A 25,531-nucleotide genomic window follows, 5' to 3' on the forward strand; every position below is an offset into this window, starting at 1 on the left:
TGCCACCTCACCTGAAAGCCGTGGGTTAGAAACACTTCTAGGGACACGCGCTCTGCAAACCAGAGACCCACGAAGTAAAACAGGCTCCTGGGCAGTTTAAACCCGTGTGACAATTTGGGTGCCTCCCTAGAGTGCCAGGGTCCCCCAGAGCGCTTTAAAACCCCTGTTTTAGATAAGTCCTTCTATCCAAATCATTAGAAACTTTCCAGAGAGCCAGTCTCTTCTACCTGAAATGTGCATACCAAGATTTCACATGACCAATTCTTCTACCCATTAAGATAAAGAGTCCACAAAATTAAGGCATTTGGGGGGAATTAAAGGGGCATAAAGCATTTATTAAAGTTACAATAACATATCAAAGATGTCCATCATATTTTTGAAAGTTCTTAACCACGCACGAGTGCAGGAACAGCCACAGTCCCCGCTCCTGTGGGCACACACACATTCAGTACTGAAGCCGAAAGGAGAAACTGAGGGTCGACGGTGAGCATTCTCTTCAGCACGTCTCCAGGCACAGGCACATGTGCCTGTCACACCTTGTGCGCCCAACACCAAGCAGAAGCCATGGGAGCGGTGCAAACACTGCAGGGCAGAAAAGGGGCACTGCTGGCTAATTACAGCCACAGACTGTGACTTTATACACACGAGAGCTGTGTCCATCACTGCCACACTCAGACTGGATCTATGCACATTCGTACATCACTTGGTACACCTAAGAGATCTGAAAATAAAGCAATTTAAAAAAAGAAGAGACGACCATGCATTCCGGACACTGAGCAATTACATGTTAAGGCAACGAAAGTCACCCCTCCCCACCCACTTCCCCATCTGATTATCTGCCTAGAACGTATAGTATGTATTCAGCACATCACGCACTTCACAGTCTGCACGCCCCTCCCACGGCCTTCTCCTGGGACATGATCCCAATAACCACTGATGCACGCCTATCAGTTACTTTAATCGCCACCAAGGGAGTCAGGTCGGGGGGAGTGAGGGAGGAGGGAAGTGAGGCCTGAGCCAGGGAGAAAGAGAAGGTCACGTGTCCAAATGAGGCACTGCCAGGAGGGAGATCCAAGCCGGCAGGGAGTCCAGACCACTGAGGATGGTTACTGAGTGCCTGGCAGGCAGCCAAAGATACAGGACCAGGAGCCTACAGCCCCAGCGCCAGAAGACCCACCACTAGCACCATGGCCAGCGTATGGGGTACTGCAGGTGTCCAGCCGAGAAGGCCCCACAAACTTCCTGGGAATGTTTCTCATGGATTCAGGAGTGGCCAGAGGCCGCTCACCACAGGGACGTTTGCTCCATCCTCCCCAGGACACAAGCCCACAGTTCCTAACACCACACAGTGACCTCAGAGCTTGTGCTCGGACTACCAGGCAGCAGGAGTGCTGCGATACCCTTCAACACTGTGCCAGCTGGTTTAAGAATCCAAGAGGAACTTCTCATCTTGACATAAACAGACACTATAGCTAGAGAGTGGGTCCCCGACACTGGGATTTCAGAGACTGGCAAACTTAAAAGGAATTCTGGGGCTTGACGAACGGGAGCCAACATGTTGTTTTGCAATCAAGAACATTTTAAAAAATAAAAATATTGTCCTCTATTACCACCTTCATTACATAAAAGGACATCTTATCACCCAAATTAGGAAGGACATAATCTCAGAATAAAAGACAACCCTTGAAGTTGAGTGAACTTGACTTCATAAATTATTTCACATGTCCTTACACTTCTGACCTGCACGGAGCCCTCTGTCCCGAATGCCTGTGTTGTGGGTCCCCATGACACTCGCTGCCCCATGGGGCAACAAGGTCAAAGCTCATCTCCAAGGTCACAGGCTCCTCCAGCACGGCCATCGCCTCGAATGCACATCCACTGAGAAGAGGGACAACAGTCACGATGACAGCAGTTTACATGTCACAAGGATTACTCAAGCAGAAAGTGCTTCCACATACATTCTCTCACGCGTCCTCACAGAAGACCTGTGGGGAAGGCACAGCCGGAAGCCGCGGCACTGTAACGGGACCTGCCCGAGGCCACGCGGCAGCAGGCAGCAGAGCACAGACAGAACGCTTCTCTCTAAGGCAAATTCTCCTTTGCTCAGTCTGATGTTTGCTCCATGTTCCTCTATTTCTACTTGTGCATGAACTTTTTATCTGAAGAAACAATTCATGGAAGAAGGAAAAAGGAAAACTTAAAATGATGGCACTTAAGCCTGATAACAGAAACATATTCAACATGAGGAAACTGCTAATTGTCCTTTCTTTTTAAAATTACCTGTTTAACAACTGCATGTTGGCTAAAATTTATGAAATGTCAAAAGAGAACATCAAAAACCAAGCATTGCTGCCTTAAACCTTTTCTGGAACAAGACAGGGCATAAATAAATAAATATATAAATAACATAAGTAATATGAATAGATATAGATATGCGTGACATTGGTGGGTTTTGGAAATATATTCAAAAGCCCCACACAGGTTGCCAAATTCTCAGAGGTATCAACACTGCCCCACCCCCACCCTGATCCTGACCCTGGCCCAATGTCCACAGCAGCCAAGGCCCAGAGCACAGGACTCTGTTCCACAGCCAGCAGGCACCCCAGGAGTGGTGACGGTAGGGACACTCCTGGGATCAGGCTGGGGAAACACTCAGCTCTTCCCACTGGCCCATCGTGCCCCTCCCTGGGGTCCCCGAGTCCTGGGGAGGGCGCGAGGCCAAGCAGGCAGCAGCCTCCTTGAGTACCACATTTCCTCACTACACGGGACTCGGGCACCCAGCGGCCTAGAAACGGACTTGATAAAGTGCTCCAATGGAGAGTTACTCTTTCCTGTTCTTGCCAACAAAAGCAGAAGGGAGCTTTAGGCAAGTGTCACTGCAAACAAGAAGGAATGGCCTGAGTCAGCTATCTCCAATGTTATCAGATTCACATTTGGCAGCTATGAAGGTTCAAAGTAGAGGCTGAAACCCTGAAGTTGCGGGGATGCCAAAAAAATCAGCAAAGGCTGGCTGAACAAAGAGTAAGCCGATGTGTCCTCTGCAAAGGAAGAGCTGAGGCCCCAGGTCCCTGCAGACCCACCCGGCGCACAGCACACTCCAGGGCCAGAGCAGGAGAGGCCCTACTCCCTGGCTCATCCCCTCCCCACTCACACTACCTCCCTGGCCAGGTCTGGGCGAGGACCAACAATGAGCATCAACTCAGTCCACTGCTTCTAGAGAGACCCTGGAGAAATGATTTGATCCCCCAGAAACAAGCCCTACGCTTGCTTCACTGGGCAAAGGAGCCTGACGCCCACTCTTTGCTGGGCCCGGTCCTGGACCCTTGCCTCTGTGCAGCCTGAAGGCTACGCCAGCACGTGTGGGACTCCTGCACTGGCAGTATTCCCAGGTGCTGCTTTCCAGAAGGTTCAAGAACAGAGCCACCCTCCTACCCGTGGCAGGCACGGGGAAGCCCTGTCCCTCACAGGCCCAGCAGAAAGCACTGGGCAGGCAGACTGAGAGCCTGCTGCAGGTCTACGACACGGCTCACCTGAAGAGAGCCCGAGCCAAGAGGGCAGCAGAGGAGGGGACCGCCAGTCGGAAGAGCTTAAAAGTAAGGTACACTAGCCACCCACTCCTGAAACCCTCTCTCACCAAGGTGACAAGCCACTGCTCACACCTCCAGCGACATGGAGCCCCCTCCAGTGACCCAGTTCCACCTATGGGTGGCTCAGACTTCCATACAACCCCTCCCTATATCCAGGCGGAGCCTGACTTCCCCAGTTCCTGGCCCAGCCACGGCCCAATTTTGGTCCTGGTTCCACGCTGAGTGCCTCGAAGGACACACACACCTAGCCCCCTCCTGGGCTGAAGCCCCTGCAGCACTTGGCTCTGGCTGCAGCCTCCTCAGCCGGCCTCCACCCTCAGCTCCTCTCCTCTCTCAGGAGGACTCTCCTGACTTCACTATGACCGACCCTGAGCTCTGAATGCACCCAGCCAACCAGGGCCCCGGTCCTCTAGGAGCAACACAGAGCCAATCCCAGGCCTCAGGAAGCTATCACACATTTATGCCACGGTCACAGCTGGGAACGATGTCACTTCGGCTGAGTAAAGCCTCCAGTGACCGCACCTTCCTCTCAGAATCCGCCAAGGACTTCTCCCCTCAGACCTCATACATACGTGGACAGGTCAGAGCCCATCCACGACACAGGAGGGGAGCTTTACAATTCTGTCCTCAAGCTGCACAAGACAATGACCAGACAGTCCCTGTCTGGTCAGCTAAAACATATAATGATGTCAATAATTAAATAAACCCATATCATTAGTTCAATGGTTACAAATTAGATTTCTCTTATTACAGAAAGTCTAAACGCAGATTTGAAATCTGCCCATTTCTAAACACTTCTAAAGGTTAAAATCACCGTGGATCCACACAATGGTCCTCACAGGCTTCAAATGACCACACGTGGTTTCTCTGGAAACAGCAGCGCCTGGAGCGAGCGCTCTGAAGAGGCAGCGCTGGCCCACGTGCACTCACAGCCACATCCCCAGCTGCACCCAGGTGTGAGAGTGAACCCCGCCCAGAGCCCCAGACTTGGGGAGGATAACCCATGCCATCTCTCTCCCGCGCAGCCACCCCAACAGGCCAGGGGAAAACTTCTGACCTCACTGCTACCCCCTTTCTCAGATTCCAGGAGCAACTCGCAAGACATTAGGTCCAAAAAAGTGAAGAGTGATCAACCAACCGCCAGATGTTTTGTCCACTCGACACCAACAACTGAAAGCTTGGAACCACGCAGAGGACAAGTGAATTTCCACTTTCTGGGAAGTGCAGGGACCAGGAGCGCTGCAGGTATTTTCTTCCGTGAGAACTGGCAGTGGATGCTGTTGGACGGTCCTTGGTCCAAATGTAGGAAGTCAATTACGGGCTAGTTTGGTGTGGGCCTCCTAAAATCAGTCACCGTCTGGAAGCTCCCCAGGTGAGATGGCAGAGAACTCATGAGACCTGGTGGCATGATGCTAGGCACAGTTAGGTGTCAGCACAGGTGCAGTGTGGTAGAACTTTGAGCGTTACCTCTCTTGATTTTGAATAAATGCAGGTATCGACTCTGAGATAACCCAGCCAATCCATGCGGCCAGGAAACCATCCTTGAATGAAGACAATGAATATGACACTCTCACCACTAGGAGTGAACACCGAAGTGGCAAGGAAGAAGAGTATGTATGACAAATGCCACGTGTCAACCCCAGGAGATGGGAAAACAAACTAGCAAGTTCATGAACTGCATTTCTGCATTCTACTCTTTTACCAAAACTCTCTTTTCATTTGGGTATTATAAAACTTTAATTGAACAATTAAAGTGAGAAGTAAAAATATAAACAGAAGCACAGTTCTAGAAAGTGCTAGGGGTCTTCCCTACTGGGGATATTAGCAGGCCTCCAACCCCCACCTGCACCCATTTCAAGGCCCCTTTCATTAATATGCAACTGTGAAAATCCAAAACAGATATTATGGAAGAACAAAATTAAGTTTTGCATGAGCCTCTCGGCTGACAATGACCCAAGGACTGTGTGATGCCCCGACCAAGCACTTGAGCTAGAATTAGAATCCACGAGCCGTTCCTGCTCTACCAACAGCCAGATGGGACTGAGGCAGCAGCCCAGGACGTGGTTCACGGGCGAGAATCGATGTCAGCTGTCCCTGCAGAGCGCCTTCTTCCTCACCGCAGTCAACGTCTGCCCTTGACTTCTACTCATAAAGTAGAAACTTCTTTATGGGGTCTGGCAGAGGCAGCGAAGGAATCAGATGGAGTCGGTATTTGCCAAGAGCTCTTCTCACAGCCACACGGCACAGATTCAGCAAGGTCCTGGGGACACCTGGAGCACCATGGGGTGAAAGGGAGAGACAGAGGTTAATTCTTCTCCTAACTCCAAAGACCGAGGCAGGCTGTGACTGACAGAGAGAGCCGCATAATGCTCACTGCCAACCTCCCACGTTTAGAGTAAGGAGAGCGCCCCGGTGAGGAAGGTCTTATCTGCTCCTTCCATCTGCAGAAGGAGTGAAATCTTCATGACCTGGGGCAGCTGCTCACTGTGACAGCATCTCCTGAACTGTGTTTAATTGCTAGACAAAGAAATCAGAGCTGACCACTGAAGGCCCCGCCAGGTGTGAGCAAGTGGCCATCAGCCCTGTCAGCCTCTGCTCTTGGTCAGTCCCAGAAGCTCCAAGGAGGCCTAGAGGAGACGGGCCAAGGAATAGGTGAGGAGGCCAGGCTGACAGTTTCGCTCCAGGTCTCTTTATTCTATCAGTGTGGCTCCACTGACCACTAACCAACTCTTGTGGGCAAGCCTCAACAGGAGCAGGTTTTCATGACTGGTCTAAGGAAATCCAACAAAAAAAAACACAACAAACTAGGGGCCAGCCCGGTAGCATAGCAGTTAAGTTCACATACTCCACTTCAGTGGCCTGGAGTTCGCTGGTTCAGATCCCAGGCGCGGACCTACACACCACTGATCAAGGAATGCTATGGCTGGCGTCCCACATATAAATACAGGAAGATGGGCATGGATGTTAGCTCAGGGCCAATCTTCCTCAGCAAAAAGAGGAAGATTGGCGGCAGAGGTCAGCTCAGGGCTAACCTTCCTCAAAAAAAAACACAACAAACTAAAGTTCTGTGAGAGGTAAGGGTTAGGGAAGAGACTGTCAACTCAGATGCCCTCTAGACCCAGGTGGGAATGGGGCTGGTGTGGGCAAGTCATAGAGGGCGCACAAAGTCAATTTCTGAGTCTGGGAGAGAGCCTCTCATAGACCCAACCACGGATCAACTGCAAACATCTTGCTACCAATTTATTAATTCATTAGCAAAATCCTTCTTCATAAATAAGCAAACTACAGACTTTATTCTAACAAAAATTAGACTTATCAAACAATCCAAAATGATGGTATCTGAGTGGTACTGAAGAAAGGGAAGTGAGGAATCCTAGAGAATGGGCTTGAAAAACCAAATATAAGTGAAAGAATTTGGGGTCACAAAGCAGAGCAAAAGGGCAAAGAGGATACAATTCTAGGAACTTTGAAAACATGTGCTTTTACAGATTTCCTGGCATCAACTCTTCGCGTCTACGATTTTAAAAAGAGAACAACAGGGCCAGCCCCGTGGCCTTGTGGTTAAGTTCAGCATGCCCCGTTTCAGCAGCCCAGGTTCAATTCCTGGGCACAGACCTACACCACTTGTCAGCAGCCATGTTGAGACGGTGGCCCACATACAAAACAGAGTTGGCACAGGTGTTAGCTCAGGGCAAGTCTTCTTCCACAAAAAAAAAAAAGAGAGCGAGAGAGCGAGAGAGAGGGAGAACATCAAACTGGAAGGTCACCCTAGAAAATTCCTAGGGCTAACTGAAGATTCAAACCAAGCACTTAGTTGGAGGATTTTTTTTTTAATTGCTACGACTTGGTTCATTCAATTGACCCAAAGAGACTACAAGTCAAAGCTGAACTCAGGCCACTTACTTCTGGCCTCTTTAAAGACCTGCAATGCCTCGGGGTCCACCTTCCTTCTGCCTCTCGACTCTGGGCCCAAGGATTCCCACTTCACCAGGTTCAGGTTCGCTCCAAACTCTACGAGCAGGCTCACAAAGGCTGCCTCACAGCCATGACGCAGGACGGCATCCATGACGCACCCGGGGGAGCCCCTGTAGAAGCCCTGCGTGTTGACAGGGCCGTTGCAGTTGAAGTCGGGGTTCGCCCCAGCCTGGAGGAGCAGCTTGAAGCACTGGAGGTTGTGGTAGGCCGCGCTGATGTACAAGGGGCAGACCACCAAGGAGGTGAGGCGCCGGGAAAAAGGGGGCCGGATGTCTGGAGTCAGGTGGTGGTTGACATCGACATCAGCCCCGTACCTACAGGGGAGACACAGGGACAGTCAGACCTTGCAGTGGACTAACTATAGTCAACAGATCCCCACAGCACCCTGAGGAGACGGGCCTGAACTCTGTGAGCACCGGGAGCCAGGGACTCCACAGATCACAACAGTCTCGTGACTTCCAGAAGGTAAGACAGTAGTTAAGAACTTGGAATCCACTCACACAAAAACATTCACAAGGAATTCTTTCAAACTTTTAATGATCCGACAATCCCAAGGCTATTTAAACTATTTCAGAGCAAAGAAAAAGAAGGAAAACTTGCAAATTCATCTTATGAAATTAGCAAAAGAATAATCCCAAAACCTGACCAAAGCCAAACCACAAAGAAAATCTACCAACTAATTTCACTTACGACTATCAACTTAATAGTCTTCAACAAAATGTTAGTGAAGGGAACCCAAAAGTACTTTAAGAAAGCAATATACCATGGGGTTATTCCAAGAACCCAAGGATAGTTCCATGTTAGAAACTCTATTATCATAATCCCTCATACTCACAGAAATAAGGGAAAAGTCATGATTGCCTCCAGAGATGCAAAAATGAAGGCACATGACAAAACCCAACACTTAGACATCCTTAAAACTACTTATTAAAATAGGAAGTGATGGGTATTTCCTTAACACAATGAAAAATATTTCCTCAACCCAGAAGTCAGCATCTTACCTGATGGGGAAACACTAGTGGCTTTCCTGCTAAAGCAGGAGCAAGACCCACACTCCCACTTTCTGGCCCACTATTCTGAAAGGTGTTTTTAATAAAGGTATTAGTCAGTGCAATCAGACAAGAGAAAGCAATTCACTGATGAAGATTGGAAAGGAAGAGGTAAAATTTTCCCTATTTTGAGACAATATGACGATATGTCTGGAAAGCCCTAGATAATTAATGAAAATACAATTAACAAGCAGTGAGAGAATTCGTTAAAGCAGCAAGTTGTAAAACCAATAGGCTTCATATATACAAACAAAGACAAGTTCAAAGATAAAATGGAAAAGACCCCACTTATGACGGCAAAATACACTTTAAAATGAGATATCTAAGTACAAACTTAGTAAATGTCTAAAATTTGCATGAGGAAAATCATAAACTATTACTGAAAATCACAAAAGTAGACCTAAGGGAATGGAAAGACATCCCATAAATCTTGGATAAGAACGCTCAGCATCAAGATGTCAATTTTCCCTAAGTTTATTATACAAATGGAAATAACATTCCTAGAACTAAATAAGTGGGTTTTAAATATAAATAAGTAAAAATAACATCCCTGGAACTAGATAAGCTGATGATGAAGTTCATTTGAATGATCAAACAAGAAAAGATGAAAAGGCAAAGCAGTACCAAGGGGGAGGCAGCCCTACAATAAAGTAGCCATGAGGGCCTACTGACAGACCAGCGTGGCGCCAGGCCACGGACAGCTGAACTGACAGACCAGCGTGGCACCGGGCCACGGACGGCTGAACTGACAGACCAGTGTGGCGCCGGTCCACGGACAGCTGAACTGACAGACCAATGGAGCTTTGTGGGAAATCCAGAAATGGACCCAACTGCACACAGCAATTTAGTACATGTCATAGTAAAGGCAGCATCTCTCTCAAACCAGTGAGGGAGAATGGACTTTTTTTCAAGTGTTTTTTGAGATAACTGGATATCCATACGGAAAAAGATAGAATTAAATCCATTCAAGATCATACACTAGGATGAATGCCAAATGGATCAGAACTTAAAATGTAAAATATGAAAATATACCAAAACTAGAAGAAAACTCTAAGTAAAATTTGCCTAATCGTGGCTCAAAATCCAGAAAGATGTTTTTAACATGAAAATTAAATAAAAACTTTTGCATGGCAAAAAAACAGCATAAGCGAAGGAAAAGAGTAAGTGAAAAATTGGGGGTAATGTTACAAAGGGTTCATATCCTTAACATAGAAAAAGCTTCTGAAAGGAAAATATCAATAGCCCTGCAGAAAAGTAAGCAAGAGATACTGACGGCTGCAAATAGCTCCTACCCATGTGAGAAAACACTCGGCCTCACTCCCAACAGAAACACAAATTAAAACTACCCTGAAATACCACTTCTTGCCTAGCAGACTGGGAAAATCCAAAAGCTTATCGACTAGGCTTTAAAGAAACAGGAAGTCTCATTCATTTCTTAGGGCAATGCAAAATGTAGCCATTCCTACGGAGGGAAATTTGGCAATTGCTGGCAAAACTACATATGCATTTACCCTTTGACCCATCCATCACATTTCCTGGAATCTATTCCCAAGACACACGTCCAAAACTCTGAAAAGATGTATGTGTGCACACGGCAATTCATTAAAATACTATCCATAATAGCTGAAGGCAGGAAACAACCCACAGATCCATCAAGAGGTTGACTGGTTGAACGAAGTGTGGTCCATTCATAAAAAGCAGCCCTGTCCAGCTATGAAAAGTAATGAGGAGTATTGCTAACTAGTGCACTGGAATGACCTCCAGGACACATTAGTAAGTGAGAAAAGCAGGACAATGAAGTGTGTAATATGCTACAGTTCATCTTGGGGAAGGAAAATGCAATACATATGCGTACATGACACGTACACATATTTTCTTATTTCTTTAATAATGGAGGGATAAACCACAAAACTTTCAAATGGTTATCTATAGGGGAGGGATGAAGGAGATGAGGACAGAAACCAGACTTCTTTTAATATACCTTATTTTGTATATTTGACTTTGGAACCATGTAAATATTTTATATTATAAAACAAATTAAATAAAAAGCAATTCCTAAAAATTGAAAGCAAAAAGAAACACTTTAACCCAACTACATATCCAGTTGGTGCCATCGTGCCCTGCCCACAGGGTGGCTCTTCTTTTCAGGTATACTGAACATCCAGACCAGCCAGACCACTCCCAGCAGGAGATTCACCCAAAAGGACCTAGGACAAGAAGCACAGCTTACCAGCTGGGCAGCTTCACACAGCCCCCCAAGGTGGGCAGCCCCCCAAGGTGGGCACACTCACAGCAGTACGAAGTAATCCCTATGGCTGTCCAGGGGCCTCCTCTTCGGACTCCCAGTGACAGCCCAGATGTGAGGAAACAAATCACCACCTGACTTGGAAGCCTCATTCGCCACCAGAACGAATCTCTAAACAACCCTATAGGCAGAGCCTTCAGGGTCCCCACAAGGACCTGCCCTTGTCACTGCACTCAGGGATGCCTAAATATATGACTTTCTATCAGGATTTAGAGCTCTCCCAGGTCACATGTAAACCACCAATCCGGGTCATTTTACTGTAAACAGGGGTCACTGACTACAGCAGGCAGGGTGGCCTGGCCCAGGGTGTCAGAGTCCTGACAAAGTGAAGAGAGTGCCTGCTAAGGATGCCACCTGGCCCAGGGTGTCAGAGCCCACATGGGTTAAGGAGGCATGTGTGGGAGAGGGCAGCACCACCAGGAGACGGTTACATATGAGAGACTGGCAAAACCAGAAAATATAGTAAGGATAAGAGGAACCAGATCTCTCACTGTTGGAAAAGACAATAATAAAGTTGCAGAGGAGAAAAGTAGCATGAACCCTCTGGTGTTAGACCAGATTAGAGGCGTCAAGGTGAACTCATAACTGTCAACGCATATAGACAGAAACGTGTATGTGTAACCTTAGCTCCGCCCAGTGGGAGAGCCTGGAAACAGCAACACCTCATAAGCAATAAGCGCTCCTAGTGTCCAGATCTTGGTTTCTAAACATCATTCTGCACTAAAAAAAATGAGGACTCCTTGGAGAAATGACTAATTCCAGTGCTGAGAAGGCAAAGTACAAACTGAGCCTAGAACATTTTGTTATATGAGAAAGTAACGAACTGTTCAAACAATGATGGAGATGTGTCAAAAGGACACAGAGCTGGCTTGATGGGGCTCCCTGTAGCCAAATCTGAGACAGTCTGAGCATCAAAATAAGTAACAATAATAATGGATTGTAACTCACTGGATAATACCAGAAACCATGAGTCTAAAATAAACAAACCAATAAATTAAAAATTTGATGAAGAACAGGACATACACATGGTTGCAAAGTACCTCTCCACAACATACTTATTAATTACAGAGGGAAAAAGAATAGCTTTACGATGGAGAAACCTGGCAGACACCACCTCAATCAGAAGATCCAGGTGAACATTAGCAGCAATGGGACCAACTGCAATCATCTGCAGCCTGACAGGGTGTAACGAGAAGAGCACAGCCTCACTTCTGTGAGATTCCTGCCCAAGACGCATTATCTGACTCCAATCTGAGTAAACATTAGACAGTCCACACCTGTTCACCGGAGCTTCCAGTGCCCCAGACAGTTCTGCAATGCCTCAAGTTTTGTCCTCATGTGTTTCAGGTAAATTAGGAAATGGCAAAACACACAAAGTAATGATGATGGGGCCGACGTGCAGGGGTCCAGGGAAGATGGACAGCACTGTTTCGCAGGCCTTAATAAAAATGGCTCACAGCCAGCAATCACATTTTATCATCGGTCTCCTCGGCACTATCCTGAGTATGCAAAGGAACTTCCCCCTGGAACCAAAACTGCTGCTTGGAGGCAACACAGGCCTGAGGGAGAGAGAGGACAGGCACACACGAGGCCACTGTGCTTCCCCACGGATGTCCTGTAGCATCACCAGATGCTACAAATGCAAACACCACCGTCTCCAAGGCAGTCTAGGAGCAACAACAGAACATTCTAAAACACATACCAAACCGGGGCTCGCCCCGTGGCCGAGTGGTTAAGTTTGCGCGCTCCGCTGCAGGCGGCCCAGTGTTTCGTTGGTTCGAATCCTGGGCGCGGACATGGCACTACTCATCAAACCACGCTGAGGCAGCGTCCCACATGCCACAACTACAAGGACCCACAACGAAGAATATACAACTATGTACCGGGGGGCTTTGGGGAGAAAAAGAAAAAAAAATAAAATCTTTAAAAAAAAAAAAAAAAAAAACACATACCAAACCAAGCAGAAATTGATATTTCATTTCACACACCCAACCAAGTAAGAAAAGAAGAACTAGGTTTCAAGCAGAGATTTTTTCCCTCCTTATTCTTAGGGATATATCTTCCAAAATGTTTGTAATTTGGGCAATATGACAATCTGGTATTTGCTGAGCTGCGGGAAAGACAGCCCTTCATCCACTCATAAAAATATACTGGATAGGTTCCAGTTAATTTTAATCCTGAATATTTTCCAAAATTCCCCTACTGCTTTTAATATCACTGGTAAGGAACCACTGGAACAACTCAATAAATCAATAAAACTTCTGCACATATAGAAATACCAAACCTTACCCTTCTATAAAAAAAATCCGCAATGTATATCAAGGGAATTTACAAGCAACAAAATCGAGGTTACTTGCAGAGGGACAGCAAATTACAACAGTGACAGAAGAGAGCCCTGCCTGTGAGGGACAAAGACATAGGGAAGGCAGGAGTCGAGCCGAGAGTCTACTTAGACTGTATCACCTACTCAGTAACTTAACCATATCACTCCCATTTTCCAAAAGTCAATCATCTGGTAATTTAAATAGAGAAGACTTTTCAATTGAATAATAGATGTTTTTGTATTTCATCATAAAAGTAATGTCCTGTGCTCCAGTGAGGGAACAAGACATCTTAACGTCTTCTCAAGAAGGGCATCTGCATATGTACTTCAGAAAGTCAGGCCTGCACCTAATTCAAAGCAGTTGTTCATCATGAAGTGACTGAAACGCCCAAAGGGATTTCTGGAACTAAGACAAAATTTCACTGATTGATCCTACTCAAAAATACTTCCAAATTAATGGCTTACGTTCTCCAAGATACAAAGACATGGGACTGAGGTGGCTTAGATTATCAGGCTAGAAATCCTTAAAAAGAAGGGGGAAAAGTATCACAGCTTTATTAATCTCTAACAACCATATCACCCTCATTTATCTTTCCAAAAGCCAACTCCATAGCCATTTAATTTATAAAACTTTTTGATGGAATAAATGTATTCTGAGTACCTAATTTAAAAACCCTGTTCTGCACTGGGCAAGGGGAGCGCCAGGTCCCTGCTCCTTGGAATCACCCCCACTGCAGCCTGTAACCACGGAACCCTGACCTAACCCTTTTCAACACTGAGAACCCACTACCTAAACCGCACTCTGTCCAACCACAGAATGAGCTGCCTCTAGAGTAAGGGAGGGAGAAAAGAATCTTTGATAGAAAGAAGTCACTGGAGACACGGAAAATGAAAATGCAATCTGGTTCAAATAAAAAAAAATAAAGGCAACCATTAGTACAATTAAAATAAAACTTACGTAAACTGTCTAAAATAATAGAAAGGCAAAGCAAAGAAAACATAGATCATGGAACAAAGATATAAAATAAAGGAATAGTTAAGAAACAGAAGATAAGAGAAACAGATCTACCATCAGCAATGGCAATAATGTTACCTGTATTAAAAAAATGAATCCCAGACAGTCAAATAATAAAGGTGAGCACACAAAGAATGACTTGAACCCACTGAGACTAAAACCAAGTCACAGGATGGCTGTAGACGACCTTCAAAGACCACAGTTCCCTTTTGTTTTGACAATGAGCATAATCCATAAGCAAGAACTTTTATGAGCTCAATTAGCATCATACTATAGGAAGCAAAAACTACTAGAAATACAAGAGGAAACACAAATCACAGCAGTGACTAGAGACAAACAACAGGCTTCTCTGAATTGTAGGCGGACGGGTGGTCAAAATCGTAAAAAAACAGATTCTGAATAACATAGCTGAGGCTACCACATTGTACCATGCAAGTAAAACGTCCATGGTCACATACTTTGTTTTAAGCATCCACAACAATGTAGTCTGATGTTAAAAAATAATTTAAAAAAGAACTCAAAGAATCCCCAAAAGGGAAATATGGCCTGAATTATCTGAGCACAATACAATAAAACTGGAAGTTCATAAAAATTTTTATTAAAACTTTCTCCTCCATGACCTTAAGAGCAAAGAGGAAATCAACTTCAATTATACCTACTTAAAAAATAAGGAAAAGCTTAGCCGATATGGCCAAAGCTATAGGCAAAGGTAAATTAATAACCTTGAAAGTTTACATTATTAATCAAGAAAAAAACTGAAAAGACATTCAACTCATAAAGTTAGGAAAAATAAAGGAAAATGGTAAAAAATAAACATAATAACAAGGGCCGGCCCTGTGGCAGAGTGATTAAGTTTGTGCACTCTGCTTCGGTAGGCCAGGGTTTCACCGGTTCGGATCCTGGGCGTGGACACGGCACCACTCATCAGGCTGTGCTGGGGTGGCGTCCCACATAGCACAACCAGAGGCACTCACGACTAGAACATACAACTATGTACTGGGGTGGTTTGGGGAGGAGAAGAAGAAAAAGAAAAAAAAAGATTGGCAACAGTTGTTAGCTCACATGCCAATCTTTAAAAGAAAAAAACCTAAAAGTAGAAATTAATCAGCAGAAAAACAAGAGAACTGGTAAAGCCAAGTAACTCTTTAAAAAGACAAACAAAATAGACAAATCCTCTAACAAGTCTAATTTTAAAGAGAGATAAAAAAAAAAAAGCACATACAGAAAACAAGGAAAGAGAACGTGGCAGCAGGAACTAGCAGTAACATGGCCACGTTCCCAAGATGGCCCATGCGGGGCGCCAGTGGCCAGGGCTCCACGGTACTGACCTGATGAGGGCCTTCAGTATGTCGGCCCTGCCCACACGAGAGGCGTGGTAGACAGGTGTACTGCGATGGTGCCGGCTTCCATTGGGGTCAGCACCGGCTTCAAGGAGGATCTGGGCGCTCTCCAGGTGCCCGTTCACCACAGCCACATACAGGGCAGTCTGGCCCTTTACATCCACCAGATCCACCTCGGCCCCCTTCTGGATAAGGAAGTCCACACAGTTCCCGTGGCCAGCAGTGGCCGCGATTCGCAGTGGTGTGCAGGGCAGCCAGCCACAGCACCAGACAGACTTCTCGTTGATGCGGCTACAAGAGAACACAGGGGAGCCAGGCTGTGAGCGGCGGCTCCGGGAAACCCAGGAGCTGCCCAGCCTCCTCTGGTGGGCACAAGGAAACAGAGCAGGAGGGCAGTCTCTTACAACAGCCACCCTTCTGGTTTAAGAACACTTCCACATGCGCTGTTTATGAAATGCTTTCATATCTACCCTGCTGGATCCGCTGCTGTGGCAGGACAGGCATTAAGAGCCCGGTTGCACAGATGAGGAACCTCGAGGCCTAGGCAGACTGATGAGCACCAGAGCTAAGATCTCGGATTTCCTGACTTGCCGTCCAAAGCTCTTTGCTCCATAAAGTGGGGAAGGGTCTTCCCAGGGAGGCAGTGCAGGATGGAGGACAGCACACTTGCTGGGAATCTGGATCAGGGCCCCCAGGCCTCTTTTCTCCAGCACAAGCTTTCTCCGTGGCCTGAGGTTGGGCCTTTCTCTGGGCCTTGGCATCCTCACTGGGACCAGGTGACCACTGAGGTCCGTCTACCTCTGACACACCACAAATGTCAGCCTGCAGGACACAGGAAGGCTACACAGGGCTACACTCCTGGCCAACAGCAGCAGAGGGAAACTGTCCAGACTAGGCTCTCATTGAAAGTGACAATGCGACCTCGACTCCCTGTCAAAGAATGCCATGGCCGTGCAGTCCACTGACCCACCAAGTCAGCAACCAAGGCACGGTTCCGCTCGAGCTCCCAATGCAGCTCTGAACAAAGCGCGGGAATCCAGAGCGCTGAAGCAGCGACCGAGAAAGACGCCATGGCCCACGGGTGCTCCCTTCATCCGTGCACTGGCCTCCACTGACCGACGAGGCCAAAGAACACTCCAATGACTCGTCACCAAAGAAATACACAGCAACAGAAACTTATCATCAAGAAAGAGAAGATTCACTGACCTGAGTAAAAGAAAGGAGAAAAGTACTTGGAAAAGCACTACAAAAATAGTTGGCCGAAGACCCAGCTGAACTCTATCTTATTCTACTGTCTCTATTTTACTTTTATAGCTGCAAATTTAAGGTTTTCTTTGGGCTCGAGTCATTCACATTAAATATTCGTGTATAATCCATCTGATGTCTTTGTGTGACAATCCTTTCTGGAGATTCAGAGCTTCTCTTTTTTGTAAATAGTGATGTCTGTTCTGATAAAATAATGCTAAAACATTACAAAGAAAAGAAAAAAGAAATATATTCCTGTATTGTCAGAAATCCTTCTGGGAACTACCCACAAAAAGTGGAAGTATTGGTCTCAGCACTGACACATGGGTATTTCTTCCATCAACTCACTGCCATCCTACCCTGAAGGGAAAACAGAAACACAGAAGAGTATGGAGGAGTTTCGGGTTGCAGTTTCCAATCTTAGACACACAAAACAGAGACCACTCCAGAGAGAAGGAAGACCCTCTGTGCTCTCCCCAGGGTCCGACGTGTGGAGAAGTAATAGCAAGACTCGGCTGCAGCGAAGGAAGGGCTTGAGCCGGGTCGAGGAACTGGCAGGATCTGGCAGGGAACTATCGACAAAGGGAACAAAAGGTGAGACCCAGCACATCCCTGGGCGATGAGACAGCCTGAGGCTGAGCCCAGGCCCTGGAGGTGGAGGACTGCGGATCTGAGACTCGAGACAGGCGAGTACACCAGGAAAGATGTACAAGTATGGCACATGGAAGCCTGGACCCATGGGGAGATAACCAGACGACAACAATTCAGGAAGGTGCATTTCTGTACACAGCTTAGGATGACGAGCCACGGGAAACTACAAGGGGGCAGGGCCACTACTGAAGAGGGTAACAGTGGTGCTGTCAGGAGTACATCCAGCAAGCTGACGCCCAGAGGGCCAGAGTTGCCAGAAAGTATAAAGGTCACTGACAGAGTTGGGCTTGAGCTCAGTCAGGGCTCCCTGCCTTCACCATTTGGCTCTCTCCTACAAGCCTGACCATGCTTCCTCAGTCTCCTTCTCCCCCTGTCCTCTAAGATTGGAAAGGCTCGGGGTCTTCACCTGCTGGCCAGGGACCTCCATGCCTCTGTCACAGACCGGGAGCCTCAGCCTCACACAGCCCCACAGGGCCCAGGTCCCAGGCAGCCCCAGCACAGCCATGCTCACCTCCGGTAGCCCTCCTCTTGTAACAGACTCCTGAGGGTCTGGAGGTCCCCCACGTAGGCTGCGTCATGGAGCCTGGTGTCCTCGCAGTGCTCTAGTGGATGGTCACAAAACTGCTCCCTCAGCCACTCCTTCAGATTAGGACCTGCACTGAAGAGAGGGGCTCCTGTCAGTGCGGGAAACCCTGCCAAGGCCAACCAAAAGGGCTGCCATCTGAGCTAGCCCTCCTCGCCCCTACAGGGGCACTCGAACACTCAAGAATGAATCATTCCCACGCTCCAGAAACTTCCAGAGCACAGAGAAATATACAAAATTCCTGACACCAAACCTGACAAGAATAATAATTTTAAAAACATTGGAAGGGTAGGGGGTTATGAGCCAAATCTACTTAAGAATATAGAAGGTCCTAAATAAAATATTAGCCAAGTAAAACTTAAAATATGTAGCAAAAAATCTACTATAAAATCACTCTAATTTATTCCAAGAATGTAACAATATCTTTTTGTGTTTTTTTTAAAGATTTTATTTTTCCTTTTTCTCCCCATGCCCTCCTGGTACATAGTTGCATATTTTTAGTTGTGGGTCCTTCTGGTTGTGCCATGTGGGACGCCACCCCAGCATGGCTTGATGAGCGGTGCCATGTCTGCTCCCAGGATCCGAACCGGTGAAACCCTGGGCTGCCAAAGTGGAGCGCCCAAACCCAACCACTCAGCCACGGGGCCAGCTCCAACAGTGTCTTAATACTGGGGAAAAACCATAAAATCATCTCCTATATTACAAAAAGACACTTGAATTTGGCAAAATTCAACAGCCAAACGCTGCTACTTGTAACATGGATGACTCTTTACTGAGTCACAGCTCGATGAGAAGGAAAATTTAACTACATGCACACGGGGGCCAGCCCGACAGCCGAGTGCTTAGCTCCGCACACTCTGCTTTGGCAACCCAGGGTTTTGCTGGTTCAGATCCTGAGCGTGGACATGGCACCGCTCATCAGGCCGTGTTGAGGTCACGTCCCACATGCCACAACCAGAGGCACTCACAACTAGAATATACAACTATGTACCGGGGGGCTTTGGGGAGAAAAGGAAAAGAAGAAAGAAAGATTAGCAACAGATGTTAGCTCAGGTCCCAATCTTTAAAAAAAAGAAAAAGATAAAATATATATATATATATGCACATAAATAGAAACCCAGTCCTATAAAATGAAGACTATAAAACAGAAAAACAATAAAGAAGACTAGAATAAGTGAGGAAAACTATACCATGTACTTGGATGAGAAGATTCAAAGACAGGAAAATTTTAAATACATAAATACCAAGTAAATGAAAAGGTTGAACAAATCTCTTTGGGGTTTTTATATGAGATGTGACAAAAATATTCTAAATGTTTATTTGGACATATTAATGGGAATCACTTTGGTTTTTTAGCATGTATGAGAAGAGATCTACCCTACTAGATGACAGAACTTAAGATCTCTCATCAGAATAAAAAGATAAATCAAACGGAATGAACTGCCCAGAAAAGATCTTAGCATAAATAACTTAATATGTGACAAATGAGCATAGAAATCAGTGAGGAATGGAAAGAGTCGTCGAATGCTTGTGTCCTCCAAAAACGTCCCCCCTAAAAACTATGCTGGAATCCTGACACCCAAGGAGATGATATTAAGAGGTGTGGCCTGTGGAAGGTATTAGGTCAAGAGAGCAGAATCTTCATGAATGGGAGTAGTGCCTTTAAAACAGAGACCCCAGAGGGCTCCCTCGCTCCCTCCACCACATGAGGATACGGTGAGAGGACAGCTGCCTATGAACCAGGAAGCAAGCCCCCACCAGACACAGAACCTGCTGGCATCTTGTCTTGAACATCCCAGCCACCAGAACTATGGAAAATAAATTTCTGTTGTTTATCAGCCACCCGGTCTATGGTATTCTGTTACAGCAAACCCAAGGGACCACAAGTAGTCAACAAATTTGTACAATTAGATGCCTATTTGCAAATAATTGAGTTCTTCACCTCACACCAGAGCCCAAAATAATCTCCAGATGATTACGAGGTTTGTAAACATAATTACACAGACAGGAGCATAAGGAAAGAGCATGAACTCACACTGCCTGCATCCAAGTCCCTGCCGGGCCGCGCTGTCCTAGCACGTGACCAAGCACAGCTATAAAGCACACCCTCACTGGTAGGCTCTTTCCAATACTGAAGCTGCTTTCTCTATTCAAATCAAACCTCTTTTCAATACCTACAGTATACACGGCACGGCCATAGTACAATAGGGGTGACGAGTTTCCTTGCCCTGCAAGATTCGACATTCCATCAGCATGGGTAAGACACAAATGCCGCAGGCAGGCGGGCAGGGCAGCAAGGGCTCACAAACACATGGGTGGCTCAAGCTGATCCCACAACCAGACCTGCAGCAGATCAACAGGCAAGCAGCAAGGACCCCCTGGGGCTGCCACCGCAATCCTCCTTCAGTCATTACCCTCCACTGTAGTTATCCCATAGAGTAAACCAGCTCAAAGTAGGAATGGTAAGATCCAGAAAGTGTAGGGCGAAGACTGACAGGTGAGTGGGAGCTGCAGACTTTTGCCAAGTTCTCCTCTGGGCCTCCCTTTGCTGGCCTCTTTCCAAACTACTCCCTGACCCAACTCAAGGCAGCCCCCTCTTCCAAAGCTCCAGATCCAAGGGTAAGCTCAGATTTGCATTTTTCTGCTCAGCTTCTCCAGTGACAACGCAGTTACCCAAAATAGCACTTAAGCTTTACCTGGAAATCTGTGGTCCCTCCACTCCCAGGCCTGCAGCACACTAAATAACAAAACGATGCTGCATGGACATAAAAGGAGTCCCTGGATACAGGGCAGAGCCAACCTTCCTTCCACAAGACTCCTCTCTACACTGGGAAGCAGCTGTCAGTCCTCTTTCCAACTGAACACCTCTCACTCCATCCCTCATTCTCACATGAAATGACATCCCAGACCCCTAAGGTCCTGGCTGTCCCTGGGGTCAAAGTCAATACCAACCAGAGGCAAGGATGGAAGGGGCTTTGTCTGACTTGTTCGCTGGGGAGTCCCCAGTCCCAGTAAGGTCCAGCCTGTAGTAGATCCTTAATAAACCTTCGTTGAATGAATGGAGGGAGGGAGGGGCGGATGAAAAGCGCTACTCGCACCAGTCTCCAAGTCAACGTCACAGCCTTCGTTTTGATAGTCTGGCACATTTGGGAGTTAGAGTAATAAACGTCTCAGCTTATTGCTAAGAAGGACCAACAAACTCTTTGGAGGTGTATCGCTCCAAAGACACAGACGAGTGAGGTCCGAAGCACATAAAAGTATTTGGTACACAGGGCAAGTTCAGAAAACAGGCAAGGAGGGAATCCCACCACAGGTTAAGAGGAACCTCTCGTGAGCACCTGCAAACGACCCGCTGCCCCTGCAAATCCACATGTGCACAGCAGGAATATTCCAAGGCGGAGACTCTAAGTCAGATGGCTATTTCGGGTGGTGGGCGTGAGCCCTTCTAGCTGCCTGGTGGGCCAAGGGCCCCTGGACGTGCTGTGTCACTGACAGCTCGCTGGCGACGGCGTTGTCGCTGTCCCTCGCCTGTGCGTGGCGGGGGTGGCCCGCTCTACCACCCCAGGCATGCCATGGGAGGCAGGATGGAGAAAAGGCACCTGCCCTCCCGAGGGGCTGACCGTTGGCGGTTCCCCTGACGCGTGCGCTCAGAGCTAGATGATCCACGTTCTATTTCCACAGTTGGGGTCCCACCGAATCTGAAGCCGCTAACGGGCGGGCAGTTACCAGGCAAGCTCCCCAGGAGAGGACCTGCTCGCGCGCGGCCGAGGGTGGGGGACACGCAGGGCGGGGCGCGGCTCCGCGGGTCCGGCCGGGGGAAATCAGGACGCGTCCCCCGGCCCTCGACGGGGCGCCGTACCCGCCCCCGCGGCGCCGCTCGCCCCGGCCTGGCGGCCGTGCGCACTTTACCTGCGGGCCCCGGCCCGGCCCGCCCGCCGGGGCCGCCGCCCTCCGCCATGGGAGCTCCGGCCTTCGGCCAGTCCGCAGCCGGCCTCCCGGCGGCCCCGGCCCCAACGAGCCCCGCCGACCGGAAGCAGCGCGGCAGCGACCACTTCCGGCGCCGCAGGCAGGTGGGCCGCGTCGGGGAGCGACTTCCGGCGGGCGTGCGCCTTCCTCACGGGCTTCCGGTGCCGCGCGCAGGGCGTCCGGGCTTCCACCTCCGGCCTCGCTTCCCGACGTGAGGACCCACGAGCGTCGGCGCGGGGCGCGAGATGTCGGGAGGCACAAGCCGTCGCGGGGCGCGGGCTGTCGGGGGACGCGAGCTATCGGGGGGCGCCGGCTGGCAGGCCTCGCCAGCGCTGTGGTTTCTCCACGTAGGAAGCAGAGGAGTCTGGGAAAACACATTGCCCCGGGGAACGGGGCCTAATTTGCATGCCCTGGGAACTCTGGTTGGTCAGGCTCGTCCCGCTCCCACGGGAGGGGCGTGGCCTTCCGCCTGGAGCGTGGGGGCGGGGCCGCGGTAGGTTCCTATCGCTGGTTCGAATCCGACCTCCACCAGGTGATGGTGTGTCCCTGGGCAGAGTGCGAGCTGATGGAGCCCTGCACCGGGCAGCGGTGGCCCAGCTTTAATGTGTCCTCGCGCTCAGCCGTGGGTTAGGAGCAGCCCTGGGAAAGCGTGGATACGAAGGGGCGGGCACTTCCAGCTGTGTGCATTGCTGCAGGTTCTGTTGGAGGCGCACCACGGGGGTGGGCATATGTTAATATGGTATTAGATGAATGGTCCCCCAAAATGCCTTCCACGAAGGCAACGATCATGTCTGTATCACATTATAGCCCAGTGCCTGACACAAAGTGTTTATTGAATAAATTAATAAACTAGTGAACAAAGAATCACTTTTCCCGCACGCTCGCCCCTTGAAACGTTGTCAAACCGTGTGTATGGGGTTTTGGTTCTTAAGCATGGATTCCGTTGGCTCCTTCCGTGCTCCCCACCAAGTTAGAAACTTTTCTGTAGGAGGAAGAGGGCCTCCGTAGACGGGCAGGGAGAGGGAACTGAGAGACAGATAAGAGCCGGTTCCAAGTTTTAGAGGTGGAGAAGTGGGAGATACAGCAGGGGACCGACGAGTGTGAGGCTGGAGCCCCCAGCAGTCGTGGTTGTGACCCACTGGCCTGTCTTGTATTGTAAAAGCAGGACCAGGCTGGAGTACGGGGAGCCACGCAGACGGGAAACGCATCCACAGGAGGAGCACTCAGATGCCCAGGCGGAGGCTGGCCCAGATGTGCTGGATGGCTCCTCCTGGGCTGCAGAACCAGGAGGCCCCGCAGGGGTGTTTGCTGGGGGAAGGGAGTTCCCTGCAGCCCTGTTTGGACTTGATAACAGCGGAGAGCGCCACGGGCAGGAGAGACGGCGGTGACGCCCATGGTGCTGCCCTGCAGAGAGGCAGAGGGACACCCAGCCCACTGGCCTCCACCAGAGCTGCATATGAGGGACACCTGGGAGCTTTAAAAACACAGAAGCCTGGAAATAACCCAAGGGTCCATGTGGGTGAAGGAGTAAACCAAGTGTGGTCTACCCATGCACTGGAATAGTATTCAGCCCTAAAGAGGAAGGAAATCCTGACCCAGGCTACAGCATGGATGAACCTAGAGGACGGTATGCTCAGTAAAGTAAGCCAGTCTCAGAAGGACAGACACTGCATGATTCCACTCATAGGAGGTACCTGGTGTAGTGGGATTCATAGAGACAGAAAGTAGAATGGGGGTGGTCAGAGGCTGGGGAGGGGCATATGGGGAGTGAGTGTTTAATTGGACGCGGAGTTTCAGTTGGGGAAAATGAAAAGGTTCTGGAGGTTGGTTCCACAATGATGGGAATGTACTTAACACTACTCAACTGTACACGTAGAGATGGCGATGGGGGCCGGCCCCACGGCCCAGTGGTTAAGTGCACGCGCTCTGCTTCGGCAGCCCAGGGTTTCACCGGTTTGAATCTTGGGCTTGGACATCGCACGGCTCATCAGGCCACGCTGAGGCGGCGTCCCACGTGCCACAACTGGAAGGACTCACAACTAAAAATACAACTCTGTACTGGGGGGATTTGGGGAGAAAAAGGAAAAATTTAAATCTTTAAAAAAAAAAAAGATGGTTAAGATGGTAAAGTTTGTTATGTATGTCTTATCACACACAAAAAAGCCTGGTCCAACCCCACCCACCACCCCAGAGATCCTGATGCAGCTGATCTGGGGTGTGGCCAGAGTGTTGGGGTTTTTGAGGCTCCCAGGTGATTCTGATGTGCAGCCAAGTTCAGAGCCCCAGTCCCCAAGGCTTCAGCTGCACTGCCTTCCCTGTCCCCATTTGTCAGTGTCGAGAGTTGAGGGCCTGAGCAGAGCATCTATCCCACACCTGTGCCTGGCTCTGATGTGGCCCTCTGGGTCCTGTCCCTTCTGGAGAAGGACCTGAGGCACGCTCGGTCCATTGCATTGCCACCTGCTCCCCCTAAGTGCCCGCCCAGCACGGGGCAGCGCCCTCAACACCAGCAGGTGCTGGAAGAGGATGCTGACCCTCACCCTGGTTTTCAGGACCCTGAGGTCAGGGAGGCTCCATACCGTGCCCCAAACACACAGTGGCCGAGTCAGGACTCAAACCCAGGAACATGCAGCCCCACAGCCGCTTTCCTCAGGCCTCACCTTCTTTCTAGGGTCCCACTTTCTCTGGGTCCTTTAAGCCCAAAACGCCCACCCACAAAGGGATGCTCAGCGAATGCCTCTGAGAGAGTTAACTCAGATGGCAAAATGACAACCAGCAGGAATTTGCTGATGCCGTCACAGTCATGGGCACACTGGGCGTGCCATCGGCACCAGCCCTGGACAGACACAGGACCAGGACCACCTCAGGCAAAGGGGCGAGCTGTCTCTACCCCCCACCAAGTCCCAGTGGCACCTTCAAACTTAGCCGCCCCCGTCACCTCCTCCCACCCTAAAGTTGCCGTTGCCTCCTTGCCTCCTGGTGCCATCTGACAGCTCAGGCCTCCCCCACTACGTCCCCAAAATAAAACACCCAGCATCCGCAAATGACTCCTCCTTGGAGTCGAGCCCAATCTTTCTGCAGGACAGCTTGGCATAAAATGTTTGTAATCCTTGATCAGAAGTTCCTCTTCTCGGCATTTATTCTAAGGAAATAATCAGATGAGTGAGAGATTGGCTACAGAGATGCCCGCGAAGTGTAACTCTTATAGCAAAAATGTGCAACAGTGGCTTTCTGGCTCATGAGGTCTGCGAAGGGGCTAGGACTCCTCACAGTAACCAGCCCTCGGCCCCAGTCCTGTCGCTTCCCTCTGCTGGGAGCCAGGGTTCTCCTCTGGAAACACTGAAGGTGTGCGTCCCACAGCTGCATGCCGTGAGGACCCCTGCCCCGGGCTTGGGGGTGCTGGTGCTGCTGGTAGCTCGACCCCCAGAGTTTGGCCCGCAAGGAGGAGCAGGGGCATTCTTCAGCTTTACCCAGGGAGGCCTCAAGACAAGGGCA

At 48.9% G+C, this 25,531-nt stretch overlaps 1 protein-coding gene across 1 annotated transcript; it reads right to left on the bottom strand.

Annotated features, from left to right (window-relative positions):
• Positions 1-303: 303 nt before the first annotated feature.
• ASB1 (ankyrin repeat and SOCS box containing 1) lies at positions 304-22,168 on the bottom strand. Its single transcript, XM_046643801.1, has 5 exons — positions 21,983-22,168; positions 18,002-18,143; positions 15,583-15,885; positions 7,491-7,876; positions 304-5,857 (listed from the first exon to the last, which is right to left on the bottom strand). The coding sequence occupies exons 1-5, from the start codon at positions 22,029-22,031 to the stop codon at positions 5,730-5,732; spliced, it is 1,008 nt and encodes a 335-aa protein (XP_046499757.1). The 5' UTR covers positions 22,032-22,168; the 3' UTR covers positions 304-5,729.
• Between the last annotated feature and the right edge of the window lie 3,363 nt (positions 22,169-25,531).

This window comes from Equus quagga, chromosome 17 (assembly GCF_021613505.1).
Source record: "Equus quagga isolate Etosha38 chromosome 17, UCLA_HA_Equagga_1.0, whole genome shotgun sequence".
Classification (NCBI taxonomy): Eukaryota; Metazoa; Chordata; class Mammalia; order Perissodactyla; family Equidae; genus Equus; species Equus quagga.